At 43.0% G+C, this 24,007-nt stretch overlaps 1 protein-coding gene across 1 annotated transcript; it reads left to right on the plus strand.

The window, feature by feature from the left end:
- The first annotated feature begins 1,648 nt into the window (after positions 1-1,648).
- Positions 1,649-22,218, plus strand: DNA2 (DNA replication helicase/nuclease 2). Its single transcript, XM_058810640.1, has 21 exons — positions 1,649-1,689; positions 2,366-2,545; positions 2,914-3,097; positions 4,396-4,541; positions 5,957-6,082; positions 6,904-7,123; positions 8,173-8,290; positions 8,620-8,785; positions 9,963-10,157; positions 10,341-10,571; positions 11,559-11,675; positions 11,780-11,889; positions 12,926-13,035; positions 14,234-14,458; positions 15,550-15,743; positions 15,842-15,931; positions 16,024-16,216; positions 18,744-18,833; positions 19,400-19,582; positions 20,348-20,494; positions 21,094-22,218. The coding sequence occupies exons 1-21, from the start codon at positions 1,649-1,651 to the stop codon at positions 21,148-21,150; spliced, it is 3,123 nt and encodes a 1,040-aa protein (XP_058666623.1). The 3' UTR covers positions 21,151-22,218.
- The last annotated feature ends 1,789 nt before the right edge of the window (positions 22,219-24,007 follow it).

The following is a 24,007-nucleotide window of genomic DNA, read 5'->3' on the forward strand; positions in this document are numbered from 1 at the left end:
TGCTTTTTCTTCAGATCTTCAGTTTCCCAAAAAGGAAAGCTAGCCAATATCACAGTGAGCTTTTATATTTTGAAGTTCTTGCAGCAAAGATAAATCCACTGTATTAGAAAACTGAAGTGCCTTTCTTTTCTCTACGTTGTTTTGCTGTGTGAGCAAATAAGCCAGTTCTTTTTCATGTGAATACTATTAGGAATTATTAAATTAAGAGTTTTACATCTTTATTCTACTACCAGGGGTGTGTTTGAGGAGTGTCATGGTAAGTTAAGCAGTTGTAAGGCAGAATAAAGCAGAACCCAGCATGTTCATGCCTGAGAGGAAGAGAACATAAAAAGTGTCACCTAAATTCTTGAGTCTGAACGTGAAAAACACACCTACTTGATGGAACTGTGCTGTATTTTCAGAATTACTTTTTCAAAATAAAATTTAACAGTGTATGGAAGTGTTTTTAATACTGATTCCTGAATTTACACAGTTATGCTTGGAGAATGCAACTTTAAGATCTATCAGCAAACATTTTTTACAAGCTCTGATTTCAGAACACTTGTGTCCAACTTTCTCCCTAGAGACTTCCCACAATTGTTGGATTTTAGATAACTTCAAAAAGAGATATTTAAAGCCTATTTTGTACTTCATAAACCTATTCTGCTGAAATATTTATTTTCTGGTGTATGGGAGATGTATAGGCAGCATGAAAGAGGCTACAGCACAAAGGTTTAGCAAGTGTTCAACGCATTTACGTAATTTCAATGTCACACCACATTATGACTGCACTTAATTATATCAACAAGCAACTATAAAATTATAATTAAACTTCTCTTAGAGAATAATGTTGCAATGGGAAGCAGCATTAATGTAGTTTACTGCATATATTTCAGGACTATCCCAAATAAAACTGTAAAGGCCTAACTTAAGAATGTTCTCACCTTTTAAAATTCATCAGTGTGAACTCGATCCTTCTGTTGGGATGTCTGACCATGGGCCAAAGCTGTCCTTTCTGCAGCAGAGTGAGATCTGTGTATCTGAAACTTCAGCACCATGTCAGAACGCCAGCGGCCACACATCTTTCTGAGGGGAAGGGTTGGACTCTCGGGCTCAGAGTGGCCCATAAGCGAACTGGGAGCGGAAGGCACGTCTAATATTACCCCGTATCACCGCACCGGTAACAGAGGTGGGGCCGGGGGCGGGACAGCCCCTGACAAAGTGGGAATTACCGGCGGGCACGGCTGCGGGCACGGCTGCGGCCCCGGCCCTCAGCGCCCCTCGCGCTCCCTCACGGCGCGGGCCCCGCCCCTCCCGGGGCCGCGGCGCGAGGAGCCGCGCGCCGGTTCGCGCCTTCAGCCCGCGCGCGGGGACCGCCCCCTCCGCCGCCTCCCATTGGCTGCGCTGGGCGCCCTGGGCGGGGCTGGCGGAGCGCGCGGCAACGCTGCCGGGGCGCGGGGCTTGGGGAGCCGAGCCGGGCCGGGCCGGGCCGAGCTGAGCCGGGCCGAGCTGAGCTCCGCACGGGAGCTGCCCATGGCCGACAGGTAGCGGCCGAGCGCGGGGAGCCGCAGCTGGGCGGAGACGGCCGGGAGCGCGGGGGGTTTGAACTTGAGAACCGCTCTCGGCTCTGGGCGCGGGGAGGCGGGATGCGGCTCCGGGGGCCGGCGAGATGGAGTTCCTGAGGGCTGTGAGGGCCGGCGGGACGGGGCTGTGAGGGCCGGCGGGACGGGGTTCCTGAGGGCCGGCGGGACGGGGCTGTGAGGGCCGGCGGGACGGGGCTGTGAGGGCGGGCGGGACGGGGTTCCTGAGGGCCGGCGGGACGGGGCTGTGAGGGCCGGCGGGACGGGGTTCCTGAGGGCCGGCGGGACGGGGTTCCTGAGGGCCGGCGGGACGGGGCTGTGAGGGCCGGCGGGACGGGGTTCCTGAGGGCCGGCGGGACGGGGTTCCTGAGGGCCGGCGGGACGGGGCTGTGAGGGCCGGCGGGACGGGGCTGTGAGGGCCGGCGGGACGGGGTTCCTGAGGGCCCGCGGGATGGGGCTGTGAGGGCCTGCGGGACGGGGCTGTGAGACACAAACTTTCTCCCAAGCACAGGGTTTGCAGTACAGTTATAATTAGTTTACTGGTGCTTATAGATATGTGGACACAAAAATGAAGCGCTAACTGTAATAAATAGCAAGTTGCTTATATTTATAGATATTTCCCACACTCTTCCCGTACAGAACTAAAAAAAAAAAAAAAAAACAAAAAAACCCAAAAAAACAAAAAAAGAAACCAAACAAAATACTTATAAAAATTGAAGGGGAGTAAAATTTGGTTTATATTTGAAGCTTTCCCTCTTTTTGCATGTAGGTTGGCTGTTTTCTTTGTAATTAGTTTGTAATTTCAGTTTTCAGATGAAAGTGGCTGACTCACCTGATGCGATCCTGAGGAATGGGCTGAACAACAGATACCGTGTGCTGGAGGTCAGCGTGATCCAGAGGAATGGAAGTGACCCTGAGAAGCACCTGACAATTACAGCCTCCCCCTCACTGGAAAGTACAGAGCTGTGCATCCTTAGGAATGGCTGGTAATCCACACAGATGTTTGAAAAGCGAATGAAATACTGGATTTTGTTTGTGTTGTCTGTGAGTTGAATTTTACAGCCTTAAAAGATCCTGAAGGAATCTTTGTTTAATGTAATATTATCAGTGTGCTAGCATAATGGGTATCATCTTGAGGTACCTGATCTCAGGTAATGTGTGCTGAGTGGGCACTATTACCTTGCAGTTTTGTCGTTGTAAAAATGCCTTTTTTCACTCTCAGGACTTCTTTAGATCAACTCCTCAAAAGAATCCAGCCCAGAAAGAAGGTTGAATCTGCTCTGTTGGTGTGTTATTTCTGATACACCGTGTCTGTCATTCGCAAGCCCTGACTGTGGGGTGTGTTCCCTTGCAGGGAGTCTGTCCCCGTGGTTCCAGGGGACATTGTGCACTTGGAAGGGGAGTGCAGCTGTGGCACGTGGGTGGTCAGTGCCCAGAGTGGGTACCTGGTGCTGTACCCAGACCTGCTGCTCTCGGGCACCGCCATCTCCAGCAGCATCCGCTGCATGAGGAGGGCAGTGCTGAGCGAACGCTTCAGGGTGAGTGCTCCTTCCACACTGCCTGCCAGCTCCTGCTCCCCTGGCACTGCTGCCTCAGCTCAGTGATGCATCTGCCTCTTGGAAATGGCATTATTAGCAATTCGTGATGTTTACAACACAGAATCATTTGGGGTGGAAACTGCCTCTGGTTGAGCTTCTCTTGTCTTTTTGAGAATTGCACCTGAAATAATGCGATACTCTTTAATGCAGCTACTGGGCTAAATAAATGGTCTTTCCACTTATAATTCTGATAATTTTTTTGATAATCTCTTGCCGCATTTTTTGTGGGTATGAATCCTTTGTGAGGGATATGCCTCCTGCCATCCATATGAAAATATAACCACACTTGGCCAAGTTAACAGCTTCTGAAAAATGTGGCTAATTCAGTTAATGATTGGTGTGGGCTAACTCTGGAGTCTGAATCCAGCTGCTGGATCTTGGAAAGAGGAGAAGTGGTATTATCCTTGCTGATATATGAGAGATATTTGTGGTAGTGTCCTTGCTGATAAACAGAGCAGCAACAGCTGCCAGTCTGAGCTGATGAAAACTTCCAGACATGATAGGAATACAAATCCAAATTAATAAGGGGATTTTAATGGAGTGGTAAACAGCCTGGCTGGGAACCTGTGACTGGAACAAGAAAATGAAGTACAGGAGATTAAGACCATGAAATGGTTTTCAACCCTTTATTAGAGGAGTAAGGGGGATAAAATAATTGTTGGGACAATGCACAGTGTCCTGACTGGGATAGCACCATCCCCCTGTTGTGAGAGAAATCTGTGAGAGATCCATAATACCACAGTGTTTGGTAGTGACTCCTGTCAAGGTCATTCCCTACCACTTTCAGTTCTTGTGAGTCTCCAGAGCCCAGCCCTGCTGGTGGCTTCTGAGCCATCCTGGTGACACGTGGGATATTTTCTGTGAGCTGGTGGCAGGCAGGAAACTGCTTCATGCCAGAAATCTGTGCAAGATTGTAAAGGAATGTATTTGCACTGGGAAATGCGTGCAGGCAGAACTTTCTGACAGTTTTATTTGAATCTGTGCTTTTGTTTCTTGCCTGCCAGTCACAAAGGATTGTATCCTGACACTGTCAGGGTTGGGATAGAGCAATAGGTGAGACCCCTTCAGTTCAGGCAGGTTTGGCCAGATAATCACTAGTGAGGTGAAAGCTGTCGTGATCTTGTGGCTAAATAAGTGCAGGCTGTGATGTGCAGCAAAGCAAATGCAGGAATTTGCCAGAGGAGTTGGCATGAAGTGGGCACAGACCTTCGGCCATGGTGACATCCCTTCTGTTGCAGGGCTCTGAACCAGGCTCGCCCCAAATGCTCGTTGGGACAATTCTTCATGACATCTTCCAGCAGTCAGTCACCAATGACCTGGCACCAGAAAGGGTGCAAGAGCTAGCAAATAAAATTGTGTATGGACAGAAGTACCTCAAGGAAATGTAAGTAGCATTGCAGCTGCCTTTTATGTGTGGAACACAGGGCAGGAACACTTTGAAGTAGCAATTTCAGTTGTACTTTAAAAAGTGTAGCACTGGTATCAGGAGAGTGTTCTGCCAAATGACTTTGCTTAATGGAAATTAGGGATCTTTTAGTAAGATAATTCCCCATTTGATAGCTTAGTTTTATTTGCCTTCCCTGCTGAGCTACTTCTGTATATCTGAACTACTCTTTTGGAGTAACTGTATGTGGCAGGGGTCTTTTTTACTTTTAGGCCAAGCAGGTTGCAGTGTCTGTGTCTGTAACATTTTAGATTTCCAGGCACCTCCCAAAGCTGTTTTGAGTGGGACAAATAGTTAATTATGATCCCCAGCAATGAACCTGGAACCTTGTGACTGACCAAAATTGAATTTCTGTTAATTTTATATCCTTATCAGGTTAGTTAAAGTCTCAGTTGTTAGAAGACCTTTAAGTTATTTTCTCAGCAGAGCTAATAGAAATGCTAGGCAATGCTTAATATTTCCCTCAGGAAGTGCAAGATGAATGGCTGTTAGTTTTAACATTTTACTGCAGGCTGGATTAAAACACAATTCTACTCATGTAAATTAAAAATCATTATATATAGACTTTTAAATTGTATGTTGGGCAAAATCACTATCTGTTGAGTCAGAAGTTAAAGCTGTAGTGGCAAGATTTATAACTCTTAGTTCTGTTATGAAGACAATATTTTGAATTGGGGCTGCTGAAATGCCTTCATGTCCCTCTGGGCCTCCATGAAACTTTATTTGCAATTCCTTTTTGCATATGTAGGCTACTGTTTATTGGGACTGAAAAATAAATTGCATAAGGCTGCTGCCTGTGGTCATTTGCACTCCTATGAACCTTTTTGTGCAAAATCCACTCTGTTGCTGTAGAATAATGACATTATTTCCAGTGGTTGCCAGCACTGAATTGTCTAATGCCACAAAATTACATTCTGTGTCATGTTCTGCCAAAATGCATGTAAGGAGCAGATGAGGATATCCAGACTAAAAGCAAATGGTCTTTTAATTTTTTATTCCACCTTGCACGAATTGTAGGAATAGCCATATTTAAATGCATGAGTCTGGTGCTCCTTTCCTGCAGTCAGACTGTTAATTCTGTTTCATCACATCTGCCACACTGATGCTCTCACTGTGCTGTACCTGTTGTTTCAAAGGTTTCACCAGAAATGGACGTTCTGGTGTAGACGTTCAGTTAATACTTTTATGAATTGAGTTGAACCTCTATGTAACTGTTGTCATCTACAGTTTATAGATATTTATAAGAACTTGACAGTTACTTCCAATGATCTTGTTGCTACTCCAGGCAAATCTCTTTAGACCGCAGCAGATTTAATACTTTGTTTCCTTCATGTGCATGTCTTTTTTGTTTTTAGGTATCTCTTAAATGTGAAACAAGCACAAATAATGCAAGAAATAGAAGAATATTTGCCATCATTTTTTAAGTGGGCAGAAGACTTCATGCACAATCCAGCAAACCAAAACAAAATGCAACTAAAACTGTAAGAAGCCAGAATTAAATTTTAAACCCTTCTATGTTGTATATCTTGTTTAGTTCACTTGAAATTTTTGGAACTCCTTATACACATCTGTTGGGTGATTTGGAGCTAATTCATGGCCCCACTGGTTGTAGAGCTGCCCTTGTGCTGCTTGTTTAGCTGCCTTTGTGAGTACTGGGCAGGACATGAAGCCTGAGGGGGAACTGACTTCAAAATCTTTAAATCCTTGTGAGCAGCGTGGTACAAACCAGGGCTTTTAGTGAGCAGAGGAGCAAGGGTATTTGAGCTGCTGACCAAAGTAGGGGTTACTGTAGGTATGAGCAAGGCTGCAAATCAGAATGTGAAACTATTAATGAAATGGAGTTCTTGACTGATAAAAGATTTCTTTGGTGAAATGGTGACTTTACTCAAATGCTGCTGAGCTCTTCTTGTCCATGGCTTCTTGCTGTCAATTTTAACTATAGAGTGTTAAAGTTTCAGTGAAATGGCAGGCCTGAGCAAAACCTGTGTGCTACTGTCAAGTGTATGACAGAATGTGGTTATTGAGAAAAGACCAAAAACTTATTAAAAACAGTTTAAAGTCTCATTTTAACTTTGAAATTTAGGTGAATAGCGAAACAACTGAAGTTAGTTTCTGATATGTTGCTTCCTCTATTAATGGGAAGATTACTTTGAGTGAGACTTGATGCATTTTATTTCTCAAGTTAGCGCCTAAAGGGCATTTGTAATGCAGAAATATTATGTATTTAGTTGCTACACATTTTAATGTCTAAATATTAATAATTAAGAGAAATTGTTAACTTCTGGCTTAATTTTCTTCCTAGGTCAAATGGTGGGAAAACAGAAGATGTATCTTCTAAGATAGAGGTTGTAGATATCTTGGACATTGAGGAGAACATCTGGTCTCCCAGGTTTGGGCTGAAGGGCAAGATTGATGTTACAGCCAGGGTGAAAATCCACTGCCAGGCTGGAGTGCAGTCTCGGGTAATGCCTTTGGAGCTCAAGTCTGGCAAGGAATCCAACTCCATCGAGCACAGGAGTCAGGTACAGGCACCTCATGGCCCATTTCACTGTCAGGGCTCTGTGTGCTTTTTTTGTTGGGTGACCTGTTTTCTCTTATGAGTATGAAACACTTTGTATGTGTTATAATCTAAATTCATGGATGGCTCACCCTGGCGTGCCCAAAGCTGCTGGTATAAAATTCAAGTGAACTTAGTAGTAAGAAGTGTGTACATTTACCACCTGCAAGCACACTTATGGGTTTTTTATCCTGAAATGTCTGTTCTCCAGTCTCACTACATTCAAATATGAGGTTGAAGCAAACTGTTTCAGGAACTAGTTATACATATTTCTATATAGCTGGCCTGATTTAGAGTGGTGGTAGCCTCGATATAAGGTTTTAAAGATGCCTTTTAATTTAAATCCTTGGTGAAGTTCTTACTCCTTGCAGCTTCTGGAAGACTTGTGATAATAATGGCTGTTTAGCCATATAAATTGTGGAAGAACTAAATACAGTTTAGAAAGTGTTTTGGTTTTAATGCTGTGCTGGTTTTGACTGGGTTAGCAATGGTTTTGCTCACAGGAGATAAGCGTGGGCTGTGTTTTGGGTTTGTGCTGAGCACAGGTTGATAACACTGGGATGTTGCTGCTGGGGCTGGGCAGGGCTCACACAGAGGCAGGGCCTTTCCTGGGGGTGATGGACGTGAGGGGACACGGCCAGGACAGGGGACCCCAGGATCAAAGGGGTGTCCCAGACCGTGCAGCTGCTCAGCACACTCACTGCCTAGGGTGGGGGCACTGCAGGGTTTGCAGTGATGCAGTTTTGCCTTCCCGAGGCACCACTCCATGTGATGGGCCCTGCTCTCCTGGGGGTGGTTGAGCACCTGCCCTACCATGGGAAGCTGTGACTGAATTCCTTGTTTTGCTTTGCTTGCATGTGTGGCTTTTCTTTTCCATTGTAAACTGTCTTTATCTGAACCCTCAGCAGGGGTGGGGAGGAGAGTGAGCAGCTGTGTGGTGCTTGGGGGTGAACCACAACAACTATACTGGAACGATATGTATTGTAAATATGTGTTTATGTGTAATGTTTGCAGGTTATTCTGTACACATTGCTGAGCTTAGAGCGGAGGGCAGATCCTGAAGCTGGATTTCTTCTTTATCTGAAAACTGGTACGATGTATCCTGTGTCTGCAGCTCGTATGGACCGGAGAGGTAAAGCTGCTCCCCTTCTCTGGAGACCACCATTCTCTTAAATATCACTAAAATCTGTCCTTGGAACTGTAAAGTTTACTCTTATGAAAATAGCTGTACTTGGGGGTGCTTCACTTGTTACAATACTTGGAGATACTTCACTCATTACTAAGAGTTTACTTCACTCATTACTAACATTTATGTTAAAAAATCAGTTGTTTTATTAATACAGTGCAAGGACTTTGTGAATAATCAGTTCTTAGTTGACTAAAAAGTTGATAGCTAATTACTTTTGAGGTAGAAATTGTTACAAGCAAAACCATCAGCTAAGTTTATCCTTTTCTTGACAGAATTAATGAAGTTGAGAAATCATGTGGCCTTCTACTTAACACACAGTACCTATAAACCTGATGTGGGAAGGCAGAATTCACAGCTTGCTGCTTTGCCTCCTGTGATTGATGACAGTCAAACGTGTAAATACTGTTCACAAATGCACAACTGCTTTCTGTACAGCAGGTAAAAAAAAAAAAAGTCTGACTAATGTTTTTAAATGAGATTGAATAATTGTATCTTTTGATATAATAATTTCATTTTTGTGGTTGACAGTTTTGTGTATACCAGAGACTTTTCCACCCCAAAAGAATCTTCCACAGATTTCTCTACAACTTTTATGGTTCAGCTCCTGATCTCACAGAGACTTAATATGTTTGCTTAGGTACACTTTTTACAAGACAAAATCTGACATAAGTCTCAACAAAATACAAAATACCAATAACAGGTCTGTTTAAAAAGCTATATTCTTGCAGCTCCCTGCAAGGGGCCATCTCTGGGCCTGAGTTCTGGCTGGAGAAGCACTTTTTCAGCTTCACTCTGTAGAGGATTGTTTCCCTGTAGGGTATGACACAAGTAATACCTTGATATTACTCTGCTGAAGTGTTATTGCATCTCCTGGTCAACAGAAGTAGTGAGCAAATATTCCATAAAATTTCACACAAACTTACTGAATTGTTTCAATAAGTTACAAGTTTTAGTCTCTATACTGCACAAAGACCAACCAGAATTGTATGTAGAAGAGATCAAATGAGCTTTGTTAGAAAAGGAGAGCCTTGGGGGTGGTCTTGTGGAAATAGAATGCCTGATTGTTTTTAAAATTAGAAGGGTCAAGGTGTGTGTTGAGGGAGCTTTGTGGGTATCCCTGATATGCTTCTGTGAAATCCTGCTTCTGATACTCAGTTGTTGCAGCAGCAGGATATGGCTGGAGAACTATTTACTTCTGAAGAAGCTTTTCTCTGGTCGTGTTTTTAATGTATGATTTGGTATTATGTCTATTGATATTTAGTTTTGAAATAAGTATTAAATCTCCCTTGCTTAGCTAAATATCAAAATAGTATACAGTAGTTACAATAAAAGGAGTAAAAGGTGAACTCTGTAAATGTATATGTTACTATCTTTGAAATGCTTTATTTGGTCTTTGATTAACTTACTGCCCTTCAAAATGATAGAGATGATGTGAAGTTACCCATACAAGGTTATGCATCTGAACAAAGGATGCAGGTTCTACTTTATTCAAGTAATGATAAATTGATCTGTCTGGTATGTTGCAGTGGGTATTTGGGTCGTTGCTATGTACAGCTGGGCTTGCAGGTGAGAAAGGATGCAGGCTGAGCCTTTGTGTGGCTGGTTCTGTCCCCAGGGCCGTGGAGCAGAAGATGCCCAGTGTGGCCTTTCCTGCTGCTTTGGTGCCTGTCATTGACAGAGAGACCCAGCACCTGAAACCCTCCCACCTGGAGTATTTCAGCCTCTGGTATCTGATGTTGACCTTGGAGCTGCAAAGTGGAGAGCATAAAAAGGGATACAAAAATATATGGATGACACCTTCTTTGGAAAGGTAAGGTTTAATTTCCAAACTCATGCCAATGATGCTTCCTTCCTTCCTTTTGTTTGTTTTGTATTTTGGTTTTGATGGTTGCTTGTGGGTGGTATGGTTTTTTAATTTGTGGGGTTTTATTCTTAATAGTTCTCTTACAGAGAGGATCTTACTATTAAAATATTTCTGCTTTAATACCTTCAGAGAGAAGGCTGGAGATTGTGTTGGAAACATGGTCAGAGTTGATGAAGTCCATGAAGTTTCTGAGGGACAGTATCTGCATTTTTTCCAGCGTAGAAACGGTGCCATACCTGGGACAAACCTGTTGGTTGGTGATCGAGTGGTTGTGAGTGGAGAGGAAAAGGGTTTGCTTGGTTTGGCTACTGGCTATGTTAGAGAAGCCAGTGGAACAAAAGTCTCCTGTTTGTTGGGCAGGTAATAGGACAAAAAGAAAAGTCTCTGTTTGCAAACACTGTGGCACTGGCTTGAGGAAGGGTGCTGCTAGGTGTCCAAAAAGCTGTGACATGTCCTGACTCTTCTTGCTGGTGATGCCTCAGGTTTAGCTTTTCTATTTTTCACATTCTGTGCTGCTTTAGTGTGTGGGTCTGGGCTTCATATTAGAGGATGATGAGCTCTCTGCACAAAGTAGGCAGACAAAACAATTCTTTCTCTAGCTGGGCACCAAGGACAAATGATCCAGATCTCAGCCCCAGAGCACAAACAGCGTGGGCTGGAGAGAGAAAAACAAGCAGGGTGGGACTGCCTGGGCTGGAGCTGGAATGGGACAATGAACTGCAAGGTGCAAATGGAGCAGAACTGATGAGAGACCCCTTGACCAGGTGTCAATTTTGTGACCATTTTGGTTCATTTTGGGACCATTTTGGTTCACCTTGGGTGCAGCCCTGGCTGGGCTCTTGTGCTCCCCAGGATGGAGCCATTGAGGAGATCCTTTTAATAAATCCCTGTTTTATTCTTTAGCTCCATCTAGTCTCTGTTCCAGGCCAGCCTTCACAAGGCACCAGTGGCTTTGCAGTATTACCCTTCAGAAATTCTCTTGTCTTGATTGAAACTGTCAGTACCTGCTATGTATGCCTGTCTGTCTATTTAACCAGGTTGTTTGCATAAAAGCACATTATAACTCCATTTCCTTACATCTCTAGCATGAATCTATATGGATACAGTGATTACTGTGTTAATAGTAACTTTCATTGTTCAGTCTATATTGTCTTTAAATTGGGCTTATGTTTTGTTATCCCTCATTGGGATCATGCTTTCTTTAGATCAGTTAATAGTGTATTTCAATCAGCTGTTGCTTCACTCTGGGATCTCTGGAAGATATCATTTAACATGTAGTAATAAGTCTTTAATCTGCATACAGCTGGTAAACAAAACTATTTCATCCATGTTCTTGTCATCCTTCAGGAATTTGTCCAGCCTCCCCAAGAACACTGTATTCAGGTTGGATCATGATGAAGGAGATGTTGGTACAGGAGTCCCTTTTAAAAATCTTTCTAAATTGATGAAAGATTGCCCAGTCAGGTATGAAAAATCAACTTAAATTCATGCTTTCAATATTTTCAGATGAAGTTTCTCAACTGGTAACTCTTATTTGAGCTCAGTTTTGGCTTTTTTTTTATCCACAGTGAAAGGCTCCGCAACCTGATCATTGATTTCCAGAAACCATGTTTTATTCAGCACTTGAGCTCTGTCCTTCCTCCTGAAGCAAAGGAAACTGTTGCAAATATTTTAAAAGGTACAAAATTACTTTCCCCAAAATGCTCTGCTTAGTAGTGTGTTTCTACAGCCAAAGTGTTTATCATGCTATAAATGTAAGGAGTTTTCCCTACTTTGGGGTCCTGTGATAGTTCTCAGCTTAAAAATTAAAACCAAGTTCTTACCTTGCATGTCTTCCAACTAGCTGAAGACTCATTTAATCACAGGGAGACCTGATCAGATCCTTGTTCACAGCTTTATTTTACTGTTGCTAGAGGCTGCAGTGTGCAGTTGCAGACAGAGGGCCCTGTGATTCCCTCTGTAACCTTTACAGGAGGAGGGGACAGAGACAGCTCTTGGGATGGAGGGAGAGGAAGGAGATGGGCTTTGGGAAATATTTACTTGTGTAATCAATCACTCTTCCTAAGCTGTTGACAAGTGTCAACACAGTGTCATGCTTTGTGGCATTGATTTAAAAACAAAACTTGTTTAGGTATGAGGCAGCATCTTGTATTTGGTGGAAATATTTCCTTGTGCTCTGACAGATCTGCCTGTGAAAACGTAAATTTAACTGAATTGTCTTAGAGTAAACCGAATTTTTTATAAAAACTCAGTTTGAAGTCTTACTTTGCTTGAGCTTTGCTTAGTCCAGATAGCTGAAATGTGCTGCTTGTTTGCATCAGGCTGGGGCAAACCAGCTCTGCTGTGATGTTTATTCCAAACAACATTCTGCTGTATGTGCAGCTCATCAGCCCTTGCTGTGAGCTGTGTGTTTGGTGTGAAAGTGGTATGATCAAACACAAGTGCCTAGACACAATATGTGGAGGTGGTCAATTAAGATATTAGAAAAAAAAGCCACAAAAGTCTAAAAATAAAAATGTCTCCAGTGACTTATTTCTAGGACCTTTTACTACTTATCTTGTGTATTATGTTTAATGTCATGCCTTCACTTTGCTCAGTTCTTGCCTCTATTAAGGGCTTTAGTGAAGGAGGAAATTACAATTTTCCTGTGACTTTAGTAATGAATACAATTATGATGAAGTGGAGTAATTTAATTTTGCTTTTTCTTCTGAAAGGTCTAAATAAGCCTCAGAAACAGGCAATGAAGCAAGTGCTGCTTTCAAAGGACTACACACTTATTGTGGGCATGCCTGGAACAGGAAAAACAACTACAATATGTGCTCTAGTAAGATCATGTACCTTGGAGTTTTAATTTTTTTGGTGAGATTTAGAGGGTAGAATTAAACCAGCTGTGTAGCGTCATGAATTAATCTGACTGTATATGTATAATTTCAAGGAAGAAAACACACTTCTTTTTGCTTAACCTATATTTGGTAGAACTAAAATTGGACTTTGTGGAGTGGGATGGTCAATTGCTTGTGTAGGAATGTATGTGGGAGGGAGGAGAGTGAAGTGTGATATTTAATCATTTCTGTGATGCTTTAGTGTTAAAATTCTTTGGCTCCAGATATCAGCAAGTGTTCAAATCCTGAGTTATAGCTCAAAAGAGGAAGTAGCCAGTAGTACTGGCTTGAGCAGCCTCTGTGGATTGTGTGAACCTGTGGGGCTGCATCCATGTGCACTCTGCCACCCTCTCCTCTAGCTGCTGCTGCTCTTCTCCCCAGGAGAGCGCTCTAGGAGCATGCTGCACTCAGGCTGTGGGCTGAGGGAGGTTTTCATGGGAGAGCAGTGCATCCCTGCTTCCATTTGCCATCAGCTCGTGGAAGGAGGAGGCTGGAGAGCTGCTGCTGTCTTCAGATCAGCCTGAGCCTCCAGTGGCTGCATTGCCCTGGGAGCAGCACTGTGGGAACAGGCTGGAACAGGCTGCATGGCTGCTGTCTTCAGATCAGCCTGAGCCTCCAGTGGCTGCATTGCCATGGAAAACAGGCTGCATGGCTGCTGTTGTCTCCAGATCAGCCCACTGCCCTCCAGTGGCTGCATTGCCATGGGAGCAGCACTGTGGGAACAGGCTGGAACAGGCTGCATGGCTGCTGCTGTCTTCAGATCAGCCCACTGCCCTCCAGTGGCTGCATTGCTATGGGAGCAGTGCTGTGGGAGCAGGCTGGAACAGGCTGCATGGCTGCTGCTTACCCTGGGGATCTTAGAGTGCAGTTCCTTGGGAGTGCACATCCAGGTTTGGCTCTGTGTGAGCAGCCCTGTGAGGCTGCTGGCCATGGGAGCCCTCAGGACTGCTGCCCACAATGTCAGCTGACACATCTGGCCAGGGAGACTGGTACAGACCAGGTCATGTTTATTATTGCCTCCCTCCAAAACGCCTTGTGTTTTCCACCTTAGCAAACCTGGCATTGTTGATTCTTGCAGATGAATCCTTTTCTGCTTCCCCTTAACAGTTTCTCCTTTTCTTTCCCTTTGCTGCTCATTAGGTGAGAATTCTTTCTGCTTGTGGCTTTAGTGTCCTCCTGACCAGTTTTACACACACAGCTGTGGACAATGTCCTGCTGAAGTTGGCCAAATTCAAAGTTGGTTTCTTGCGCTTGGGCCGAGCTCAGAAGGTTCACCCAGACATTCAGAAATATACAGAAGAAGAAATCTGCAGGTCCAGATCAATTAAGTCTGTAACAGATTTGGAAGAGGTCTATAATAGTCAGGTGAGAAAAATGGTTTTTTGCTAGCCCTTCAAATTATTAAAGATAATTACATTAGTATTTTGTTTGGGTGCTCCAGAGAAGGACCCCATCCCAAGGGTGTGTACTGCTGTAAGAAATCTGAGCTGAAAGAGATACTCAACCTCTGCATTGTTTCAATTTCTTTATAGCCAGTAATGACCTACGTTAAGTCTGCAAGTTGAGAAGCTTTGTTTATGTCCACACAAAGTAACTCATCATTGTAAGTAATAAGGCCCAAAGACTCCAGTGCTTCTATCTGAGGTTTTGTGAATGGGCTGCTGCAGCCTCCTTTAGCATTCTTTACATTCTGCTGCGGTTTGTGCCTCCTCCCTGCCACTGGTGCTCCTTGTGCCATCAGTACAATCAGCAGATGGGGAGAGGAAGAGGAATGCTGTGGAGCTCACCTGGCCAAAGCCTTATTTCTGATTGAAATATGAGTGCTGTCTGTGTGAATGTCAATGCTAACCATAATGGCAGCTGGGTCACACGAGTCAGTGGCAGCTTTAAATTAAATTCACTGAAAGAATAAAGTTTGATGGGAGTTGCAGTAAATGCCAACTTCACAAAAGCTGCCATTTACTTTTTATTGATAAGTATTGCTGGGGAATGACTGAAGTCAAAAGGGGAATGACTTGGCATTTCTTATTTTGGTCATTTTGGGTTGCAGTGGAAGCACAGCACAGAAGAACTGTGCTGCTGTTGTTGTTTTATCTTTTCCTCAGTATTGAAAAAAAACCCAAACCACCTGATTTTTCACTGTAGTCATTTCAGCACACTCCATGAATTGCCCATGAATAGAACCTGGCATCACTCTGAACACATGACAGGAACAAGTTGTAGGCTACAGTCTGCTCTAAAGCTGGTTTTGTTTGTCACTGGCGATTGATACAAGAACATATCAGGCCAACATATATCTAAGTGATGCTGATCTGATTTCAAGGCTAAATACTTTGATTTCTGTGATTTTACAGTTTAGTTCAGTTTAATGAGAATTAGTTTTTCTTTTGATATGGAGAATACAGTGCTAAAGGGTATAAAATGTACCTTATCCTTGAATGTGTCTCCATTTTCAGCCAGTGGTAGCAACCTCTTGCATGGGAGTGAATCACCCCATCTTTGCTCAGAAGCAATTTGACTTCTGCATTGTTGATGAAGCTTCCCAAATCAGCCAGCTCGTCTGCCTGGGCCCACTGTTCTGCTCCAAAAGGTTTGTGCTGGTGGGGGATCATCAGCAGCTGCCTCCTCTTGTGCTGAATGCAGAAGCAAGGTAAGAGAAAATGCTGCTGGACAGTTCCTAGTCACAGTTTCAGGGAAGGCTCTTGCAGTGTTCTGATTGACACATTTTGATTTTTTGTGTTGTAACAGAGATCTTGGCATGAGTGAAAGCTTATTTAAAAGGCTGGAACAAAACCAAAATGCTGTTGTCCAATTAACTGTGCAATACAGGATGAATAGGTACTTTCAACATTTATTTTTTGAAATGTGTTATTGATGTGGGATCGAAATGGTGAGATTTTTATGCCTTTTCTTGTTTTTTAAATCTTTAGTAAGATTATGTCATTGAGTAACATGCTGGTCTATGAAGGCAAACTGGAATGTGGCTCAGAGAAGGTGTCAAATGCCACTGTTAACTTGCCCAACCTAAAGAAATTGAAACTGGACCTTGGGGATGCTTCTAAGTCATGGCTGAAAGAAGTCCTTGATCCAGACACAGCTGTGTGTTTTCTGAACACAGAGAAGGTAAAGTTCATTGTGTTCTTTCAGCATGTAAAACTTCATTCAGCTGAGGTGGGGTAAAACAGGGGACTTCAGGAAGTGTTCTTGCAGCATCATGTGAAGTGTGCAGCACACAAAAACATCCTTGGCATTGTTGGCAGAGCTGGGCAGGGTGGTACAGCTGCTGCTGGAAATGTCACACCTGAGAACAGCTGAAAACTTGAATTTAGATACTATTGCAGAAAATATTGAATGGGCTTTGAACTTAGTTCTTCCTATTCAAGGTGTGCAGCCATACTGGGTGTCCTTGTTTCCATTGGCTGAGGGTCGGTGTGGCAAAGCTCTGAGCCAGTGGCAGCAAAAACTGCAATTCTCCATGCTGTAATGCAGACATTCTGTGCATTGAAGTGTAAGGGATGGATAAATTGCTGTAGGTCCTTTCATGAAGACCCAGAATTCTGCTGGGAAATAAAATGCTAGTGCAGATAAAAATTCTGCAAAGAAACTGAAATGCAGGAAAAATGTAGAAGAGTTTAAACACATGGGGAAAAAGATGAATAAATTAGTACCTGTTTGTGGTCTCCAGTACTTGTCACTATACTTGGTGATTGGATTATGATTTGAGTCTTTCTTCCTCCTTAACAGGTTTTGTGTTGATTCCTATTAATACTGTGTTTTGCCAATAATATAATATAATTTTGATATAATTATCAGCTTTTATGATCTTTTATGCTGACCCTGGTCAGAACTCACCAGTGTTTCTATGCTCTCGGACATTGTACAGGATTCATGTTTTTTTCCAGCAGTTTGATAGAATCTCTTCAATGACCTAAAAACAAGCAGTGTTTACTTTGATGGCTTACAGAAATTTCTGAAAATGTCTAAACCAAACAGAGACATTTTCCAGGAATGCCTCGACAGCTGCAGTTCCTTTCCCAGCAAGGCAGACAGTTGGTCCCAGGGAAGAGGCCTGTTAATGGGAATCTGGCTGAACCACTGTTTATCTAGTAATTATAGCAAATTGCTAATGAAAAAGTAGAGCTTCTGTTACATTTTTTTCCCTAGAAAGCCCATCTCAAGTGTAAGACAGCTGTCCTCTTCATAGAGCCAGGAGGAGAATTTTTATTTCCAAAATATTCTAGATTTGATAAAACATGAGGCTGTAATGCCATTTCTCCCTTTGGACTTCCTGTCAGAACTGCATGTATTGTGGCAGTCATGGAGGGAGAAATGAAAAACCTCACTGAACATGACAACAAACAGAACCAGCTTTTATTTCCTTTGACTTCATAGTAGGTTTTTCCTCCCTGTGTTGTTTATAGGGTAACCAAGAAATGCTTATGAAGTAGACTTGAGAGGGAGGGATACAAACAGAGAGAGAAGGAAGAGGAAAAAACACCATGACACCACCAGGAAGCTTGCATTTATTATGCTGGCTTTTAAAAAAAAAAAGAAGAAAAAGCCTCTATTGTTTTCTGCTTACCAATGCAACAAGTTTGTGACAGCAGTGGGAAATCTATTTATTTCTATTCTGCCAGCCCCTGTGTCAGTCTGCACTTCTCTGACAGCTTGGTGGTTTGAAAAATGACATCCTTGATTTAGGGCAAATCTCTGAGAATTTCTAGGCCAAAGTTGTTTTTGTTGGTGGTTCTGCTGGTGTCCTATGGGAACAGGAGAAATAGAAATGTAAGTATGTGTTATCAAAAGCATGACACAGCTTTTAGGACTTCTTTCCTGAAATTATTTTTGTGTTGTTTTTAGCTACACTAATGCAAGTGTGGTCAGAAATTAACTGTGCAGTTAAACAGTGCTCTTCAGGGGGTTTGGAGGCTTCCAAACACACTTTCATTGCTATTGGTGCTACTTCAACTCCAGAGAAGGCAGGAGTCAAGCAAAGAGAAAAAATTACCAAACTGTGACACTACAGTGACAGGAGTTTACATCCTGAGCTTGTCGGCCTCATTCATACATGACATAGAAATGGCAGGTAATAGTTAAGAAATGGTAAATTCAGTGAATATTTAAAGGTTGGGAGTTTATAGTACAATTTATATTACCATTTTGGATAGTTCTTGCTGTAGGCGTAAATGTTGGCTTTCAAACATGTAAAAAAATTATCCTTTCTGCCATGGAATGAAGAAAATTCACTGTAAATAATGCTGTATGGAGAGTGTTAAAGCAGAAGTCCCATGTAGAATATCATTAGCTCTCTTGCCTTAGCAGCAGGAAGATGTCCATTTTTGGGTTTTTTTGATTTGTGATGTGTAGTGCTGAACTGTAAAGTCAGAGGATTAAGTCTGGCAATTTCTTAAGGTGACAAGCTAGTGTTAGAAACTTATTTTGGGGATTGTTCCAATTTGTGTTGCAAGTGCAGTATTCTGAAGTTAATTCACAGTGCAGACTCTTCTGTTTAGTAAAATTTAGCATTTAACTTTATTTCTTTACTTCATACCATCAGTATAAATCCACATACGACTCAGTGAGTTAGGGACAGAACACAGTACCCCATTACAGACAGCAAAATCATTGTTTTCTGTTTGTATTTTTAAAGGTCCCAGCACCAGAACATGCAGAAAAAGGTGGCATAAGCAATGTGACAGAAGCTAAAATAGTGCTTTTCCTCACATCCTTATTTATTAAGGTATCTTTTACTTTATTACCTGGTTTGGAGGGAGACTTTAATATTTTTACTTTGCTTTAGTAGTGGTGGCTGTATGTGTTGGGGGATAATCTTCAGGATAAATTGAAGGTTGGTTTCATGTCAGTGTAGTGGGGAGCCTGAGGTCTGCATTCCCTTCCCTGTCCTTGCCTGCTTGGATCTGACATGCAAAAAAAAAAAGCTGGATGCCAAATTCTTTTAAGAGATGAGGGAGGGGAGAGGATTTGCTTTCGTTCCTTCTTTCATCCAGAAATACAGAGCAGGAGCTTCAAGTGCTCACCTAGCAGTCTAAAGAAGAAAGAAAACATGAGTTACTCCAAGTTCCCAAGCTTTGTCTTAACTTGGCATAAAGACAGATATCCTTGAAATCCTCATTTTTCTATTTCCTTTAGTTAATATTTGTTACACTTAGAGTTCCTTTAATTTCGATACAATACCTTGCGGCACTGCTAATAAAAAAAATTAATTAGAAGGATCTTTCTGACCATACCGAGTTTCCCAAGCCAACTGCAGTGACAGATTTTTTCTCTGCTTTCTCCTTCATTCAGGCTGGCTGTAAGCCCTCGGACATTGGCATCATCTCACCCTACAGACATCAGTTAAAAACAATCACTGACTTGATGGCAAAATGGAAGGAGAACAGAGTGGAAGTGAACACAGTTGACAAATACCAAGGAAGAGACAAAAGTATCATAATTGTGTCCTTTGTTAGGAACAGCATTGATGAAAATGTAAGTTGGTCATTTTAACTTTGTTCCTGTTGGGATCTCTGCTGCTCACAGTGACCCCAAGAAAAGTTAGAAAGTCTCTTCCCAGCCTGGCACTTGAAGAAGGAGTCAGGGCTCTTCATTTCTCGGTCTCAAGGTTGTTTATTGTTCCTTATCTATAAAATTCTTTCTCCTGTCCTGCTAAGATCTGCTCACCAAGACAGTCCAGGCACTCTACCTGCCCCTGGGGTGGTGTTGTGTCTTTATACTAAAAACTACGTGTGCAATGTTTACAATCACTTTCCAATACCTATCATCTATGTTAGACAGCGAGCCTCTACTCTAAACCAATCTGCAAGTGCCAGCATCACAGCAGAAGATGGAGGCCAAGAAGAAGAAGAAGAAGACTGGACACACACAAATCCATCCATCTTGCCCCCTGAACCCCCATTCTAAAAACCCCAAAATCTACTTTTTCACCTTGTGATAAATTCACTGTCATTCTACTTAATTTGTCATGGCTTGCAGATCTTCATACAGGGTTGGTAATTTGCTCCATGGGTCACAATCAAACCCACAGGGGCATTTTGGGCTCTGTGCCAGGGTCTGTGAGCCCCCTGGCAGGGTCTGGGCTGCTCAGGACAGCCAGAGGGATGCCCTGGCTCCTGACATGTTCCAGTCAGTTTCAGTGGTTCAGATGCATTTTGAAGATGAGTGGTTTATGTCCATAAGTTTTTCCTACTTATGGTTTAATAGGGAAAATCAAAGCAAGTGGCATTTCCTTTGCAGCTGGGCTCCCTGCTGAAGGACTGGCGCCGCCTGAACGTGGCCATCACCAGAGCCAAGCACAAGCTGGTCATGGTGGGCTGTGTTCCCTCCCTGTGCTGCTATCCTCCCCTGGAGAAGCTCCTCTGCCACTTGCAGTCCCAGGCAATGATATCCTTTTGCTCCATGCTGCTTTGGGAAAGGGGAAAGCTGGGATTGACTCGCTGAGGTTTGAGGGGAGACTGGGAAGATCTTTGATTATTTAGGTTGTACTTTTAACAGGGATTGGCAGCACACAAAATGTGCTGATTAGATTTGCCAGAAGTGCACTTGAGATCAAGCTAGTGGATGGGTTTAGACCTTCTCTGTCTTCAACAGCAGAAAAAGTCAATGCTGACTTGCAAGTCAACTTGGCCATAATTTTTTGATTTCGAGGCCTGAATTTTTAATTTTTAATGCTTTTGCATTTTTTCCTGTGATCATTTTGGGTTTCTTGGCATCTTAACATCAGTGTGATTGCTTTCTTCCACTCAACACATCTGCTTCATGAATAATCTTGGTGGAAAGGAAAACAGTGTCACTTTCAGATGACTTGGTAAATTTTTCTTTCTCTCTGGCATTGTACTGAATAAGCTTTAGCTATTGCTGTTTCCATCTCCTGTTTAAACAGGAAAGAACCTTGTTAGCTGCTTTCTTTGCAAACATCCATGCATATTCAAACAGGTTTTGTGAAAGCCTAAGGTTGATAAAATGCTTCCTTAACTTGCTACATCTTGAATCTTCCAGTCGGGGCTCACGAAAGTATCCACAAGTGTAACATCTTATGAGTGGGAAGATGGAAAGTTCTACAGGACTTTGTATCTTCACACTGCAACACTTTTCTGCTGCTGTTTAATGTAAATAGCTGGGAATTGGGGTGTCAGTGCTGATGTGCACTCCTCAGCCTGCAGGCAGCCAAAACAGGAAGCATTCCATTATTTGTAAGTTTCCTTTCAGCAGGGTAACAGACATTTCTTGAAAAAGCTGATGGTTACAGAAGTAAAGCACTCAGCTTACTGGTGACAAACCAGTATATGAAGCACTCTGTTCCTTCCTGCTGGATATTGCTGTATTCCCTCACCTTGATGAGCAGTTACCTGCAGAAGTGACTGGGGAAGCTCTTGAAGAGGAAGGGAGTGTAAACCAGTGTTGTACTGAGTCAGTATTCTGGGCTCAATTTGGTTTTAAAAACTTGAAGATGTCGTTTACATACAATAATTCCATTTGCCAGAATTCCTAATTAAGGTGCTGTGTTGTGCTGTTTGGAAAAAAAACCAACAGAAAAAACTTCTTCCTCTTCTTCAAAACCTCACATTGTCCTTTGAAGTCTACTCCTGCTTTTAAAAATGCTGAAGTCTTTTATATTTATATACATAATGTAATTAATCTCCCATGTGAAGATCCCTTGATGACGTTTCTAATCTCTTGATTTTGCACACCTCAGGGAGAAATGTGATGCTGATTCATTTCATCCCCTGTGTGTGCTCAGCAGATCAATCTGAAGTGAAATGCTTCATGGTAGAACTCTTGTTTTCAGTTCATCTGATCTGTAGCCTTCAAAACAAAAAGGAAACAAAGCTACACTTGCAGCTCACTGAGTAAGAAGCTTACATGCTCAGGTTGTAGTTTTTAAAGATGATGGCATATAAACAACAGAAAACACCTTTTACTTGAGACATCTCTGTTAGTTTCTTTATGCTACCTCATATTCTGCACCAAAGAGGCTGAGAAGTTTCTTTGCAAGGCTGCTGGTAGAAACATCAATTTTTTTGGTTCTTCAGAATCATTAGCATTTGTTTTCTCTTGGTTCAATGTCAAGTAGCTGTGTGCATACAGTTGCAGACAAACTTGTTAAATGTGGGCATTTAAACTCTTTTAAACTGCTCCCTAACTTTTTGTAATGTTTGAACTAATAAAAGTTTGTTGTTGGTTTCATTTATACTTTGTTGACATTTCATTTTATACATGAATGATGCAACAATAATTTGAAAAGTTGACAGGATATTCTCCTTTTTCAGGTGAAAATACATGCTTCATCAACTGTGCCTGTGCTCTGGGTCTTTTAAAAGATGAAAAAATAGGGTAAAATATGCTCTTTATTATAGTAGTGACATTAGAGTGCTTTTTTAGAAGAGATTTTCTTTCTGTGTTTAGGATCTGTGTGTAGAAAGCTCTTAAGATTTCATTAATCTGTTTTCTTACACCAAGCAATGCTTATCCAGGATTGCTTGGTGTAAGAAACCATCCAGGAAATGGTTTGCATTCTATTAAAAACTTAATAAATAAATTGAGGGTATTGCCATTCCATCATGAAGTTGCATGAGAAACAAACAGAAGAATCCACTTACAAAATGCATCCTTCCCTGTCATGTGGTAAAAATTACACTGAGCAGCAAATCCTGAGCCTACAGATGAAACCATGTTTTGCTCTGCTAGTCTCAAACAAAATTGAGATGTGATTCTCTAAAACACTCTGTGTTTCAATGAATATACAGCAGGTGAGCATCTTCTAGCAGTAAAGGATCACTTTTTCTGGGTGCTGCCTTTGAAGCAGCCCTTGGTGCTGCTGGAAAACATGCAGATGCATGCCTCTGATGGGTTATGTGTTTGCTGGGATTCCCAGAAATGAATAAAAAAGGAACTAAAGGAAGTTGGTTTATGCCAGGCTAGCAGGATCAGAGTGTGATTATTTCAGAATTGTTCAATATTTAAATGTATAAGTTCCTTTTTCCATGTAAGAGGTGGGAAGGGTGGCTCTAAGAAGTGTCCCTGTCACCATGGGCTGTGCTCTGTCCCTTGTCCTTAGGTCCTTCCCTGCAGGCCCAGGCAGTGACACCCTCCGTGCTGTTAAGGCAGTCTCTAAAGCTGGGAAAGGAAAATAACACTTTCTTATTTCACAGGTTGCTGGTTAGCCTTGCCCAAAAAGGTGAGAGGAAAGAATATCTATTAAGCAAAGCATCCTGTAGTGCTTAGGGTGCAGCAAGCATCAGCTGAGATCCCATCTGGCTGTGACAAGCCTGCTTGGTGATAAACAGCTCCGTGACTTTTGCCTCTTTTCCAGCCAGATTCACATTCCAGGGCTTTTGAAAATGAAACCCCAAAATTTAATTTTTTTTTTTTTTTTTAATGCTGGTTTCGGTTCCCCACCACATTACCTTTGAAAGTACTAAACTCACAGATTATTCTTTTCTAGAAGAATATTACTTATTCTGATACATATTACAGAATTATTATCTGGAATAAATGCTAGGGATTGAAGCTTCATGTCACGACAGAAGGGCAGAGAAGCCTCGAGGCTTCCTGTGCCCACGGCTGCCCTGGCGCTCTTGGCCGCTCTCGGGGCGGGCAGCTGGGGCCGGAGGCGGGGGGGATATCGCGATAGGGGCGGGGGCGGTGCCGGGGGCGGGGGGGATATCGCGATAGGGGCGGGGGCGGTGCCGGGGGCGGCGGGGGCATTATCGCGATAGGGGCGGGGGCGGTGCCCGGGGCGGCGGGGGGATATCGCGATAGGGGCGGGGGCGGTGCCCGGGGCGGCGGGGGGGATATCGCGATAGGGGCGGGGGCGGTGCCCGGGGCGGCGGGGGGGATATCGCGATAGGGGCGGGGGCGGTGCCCGGGGCGGCGGGGGGATATCGCGATAGGGGC

Source organism: Ammospiza caudacuta, chromosome 9, assembly GCF_027887145.1.
Source record: "Ammospiza caudacuta isolate bAmmCau1 chromosome 9, bAmmCau1.pri, whole genome shotgun sequence".
NCBI classification, from domain to species: domain Eukaryota; kingdom Metazoa; phylum Chordata; class Aves; order Passeriformes; family Passerellidae; genus Ammospiza; species Ammospiza caudacuta.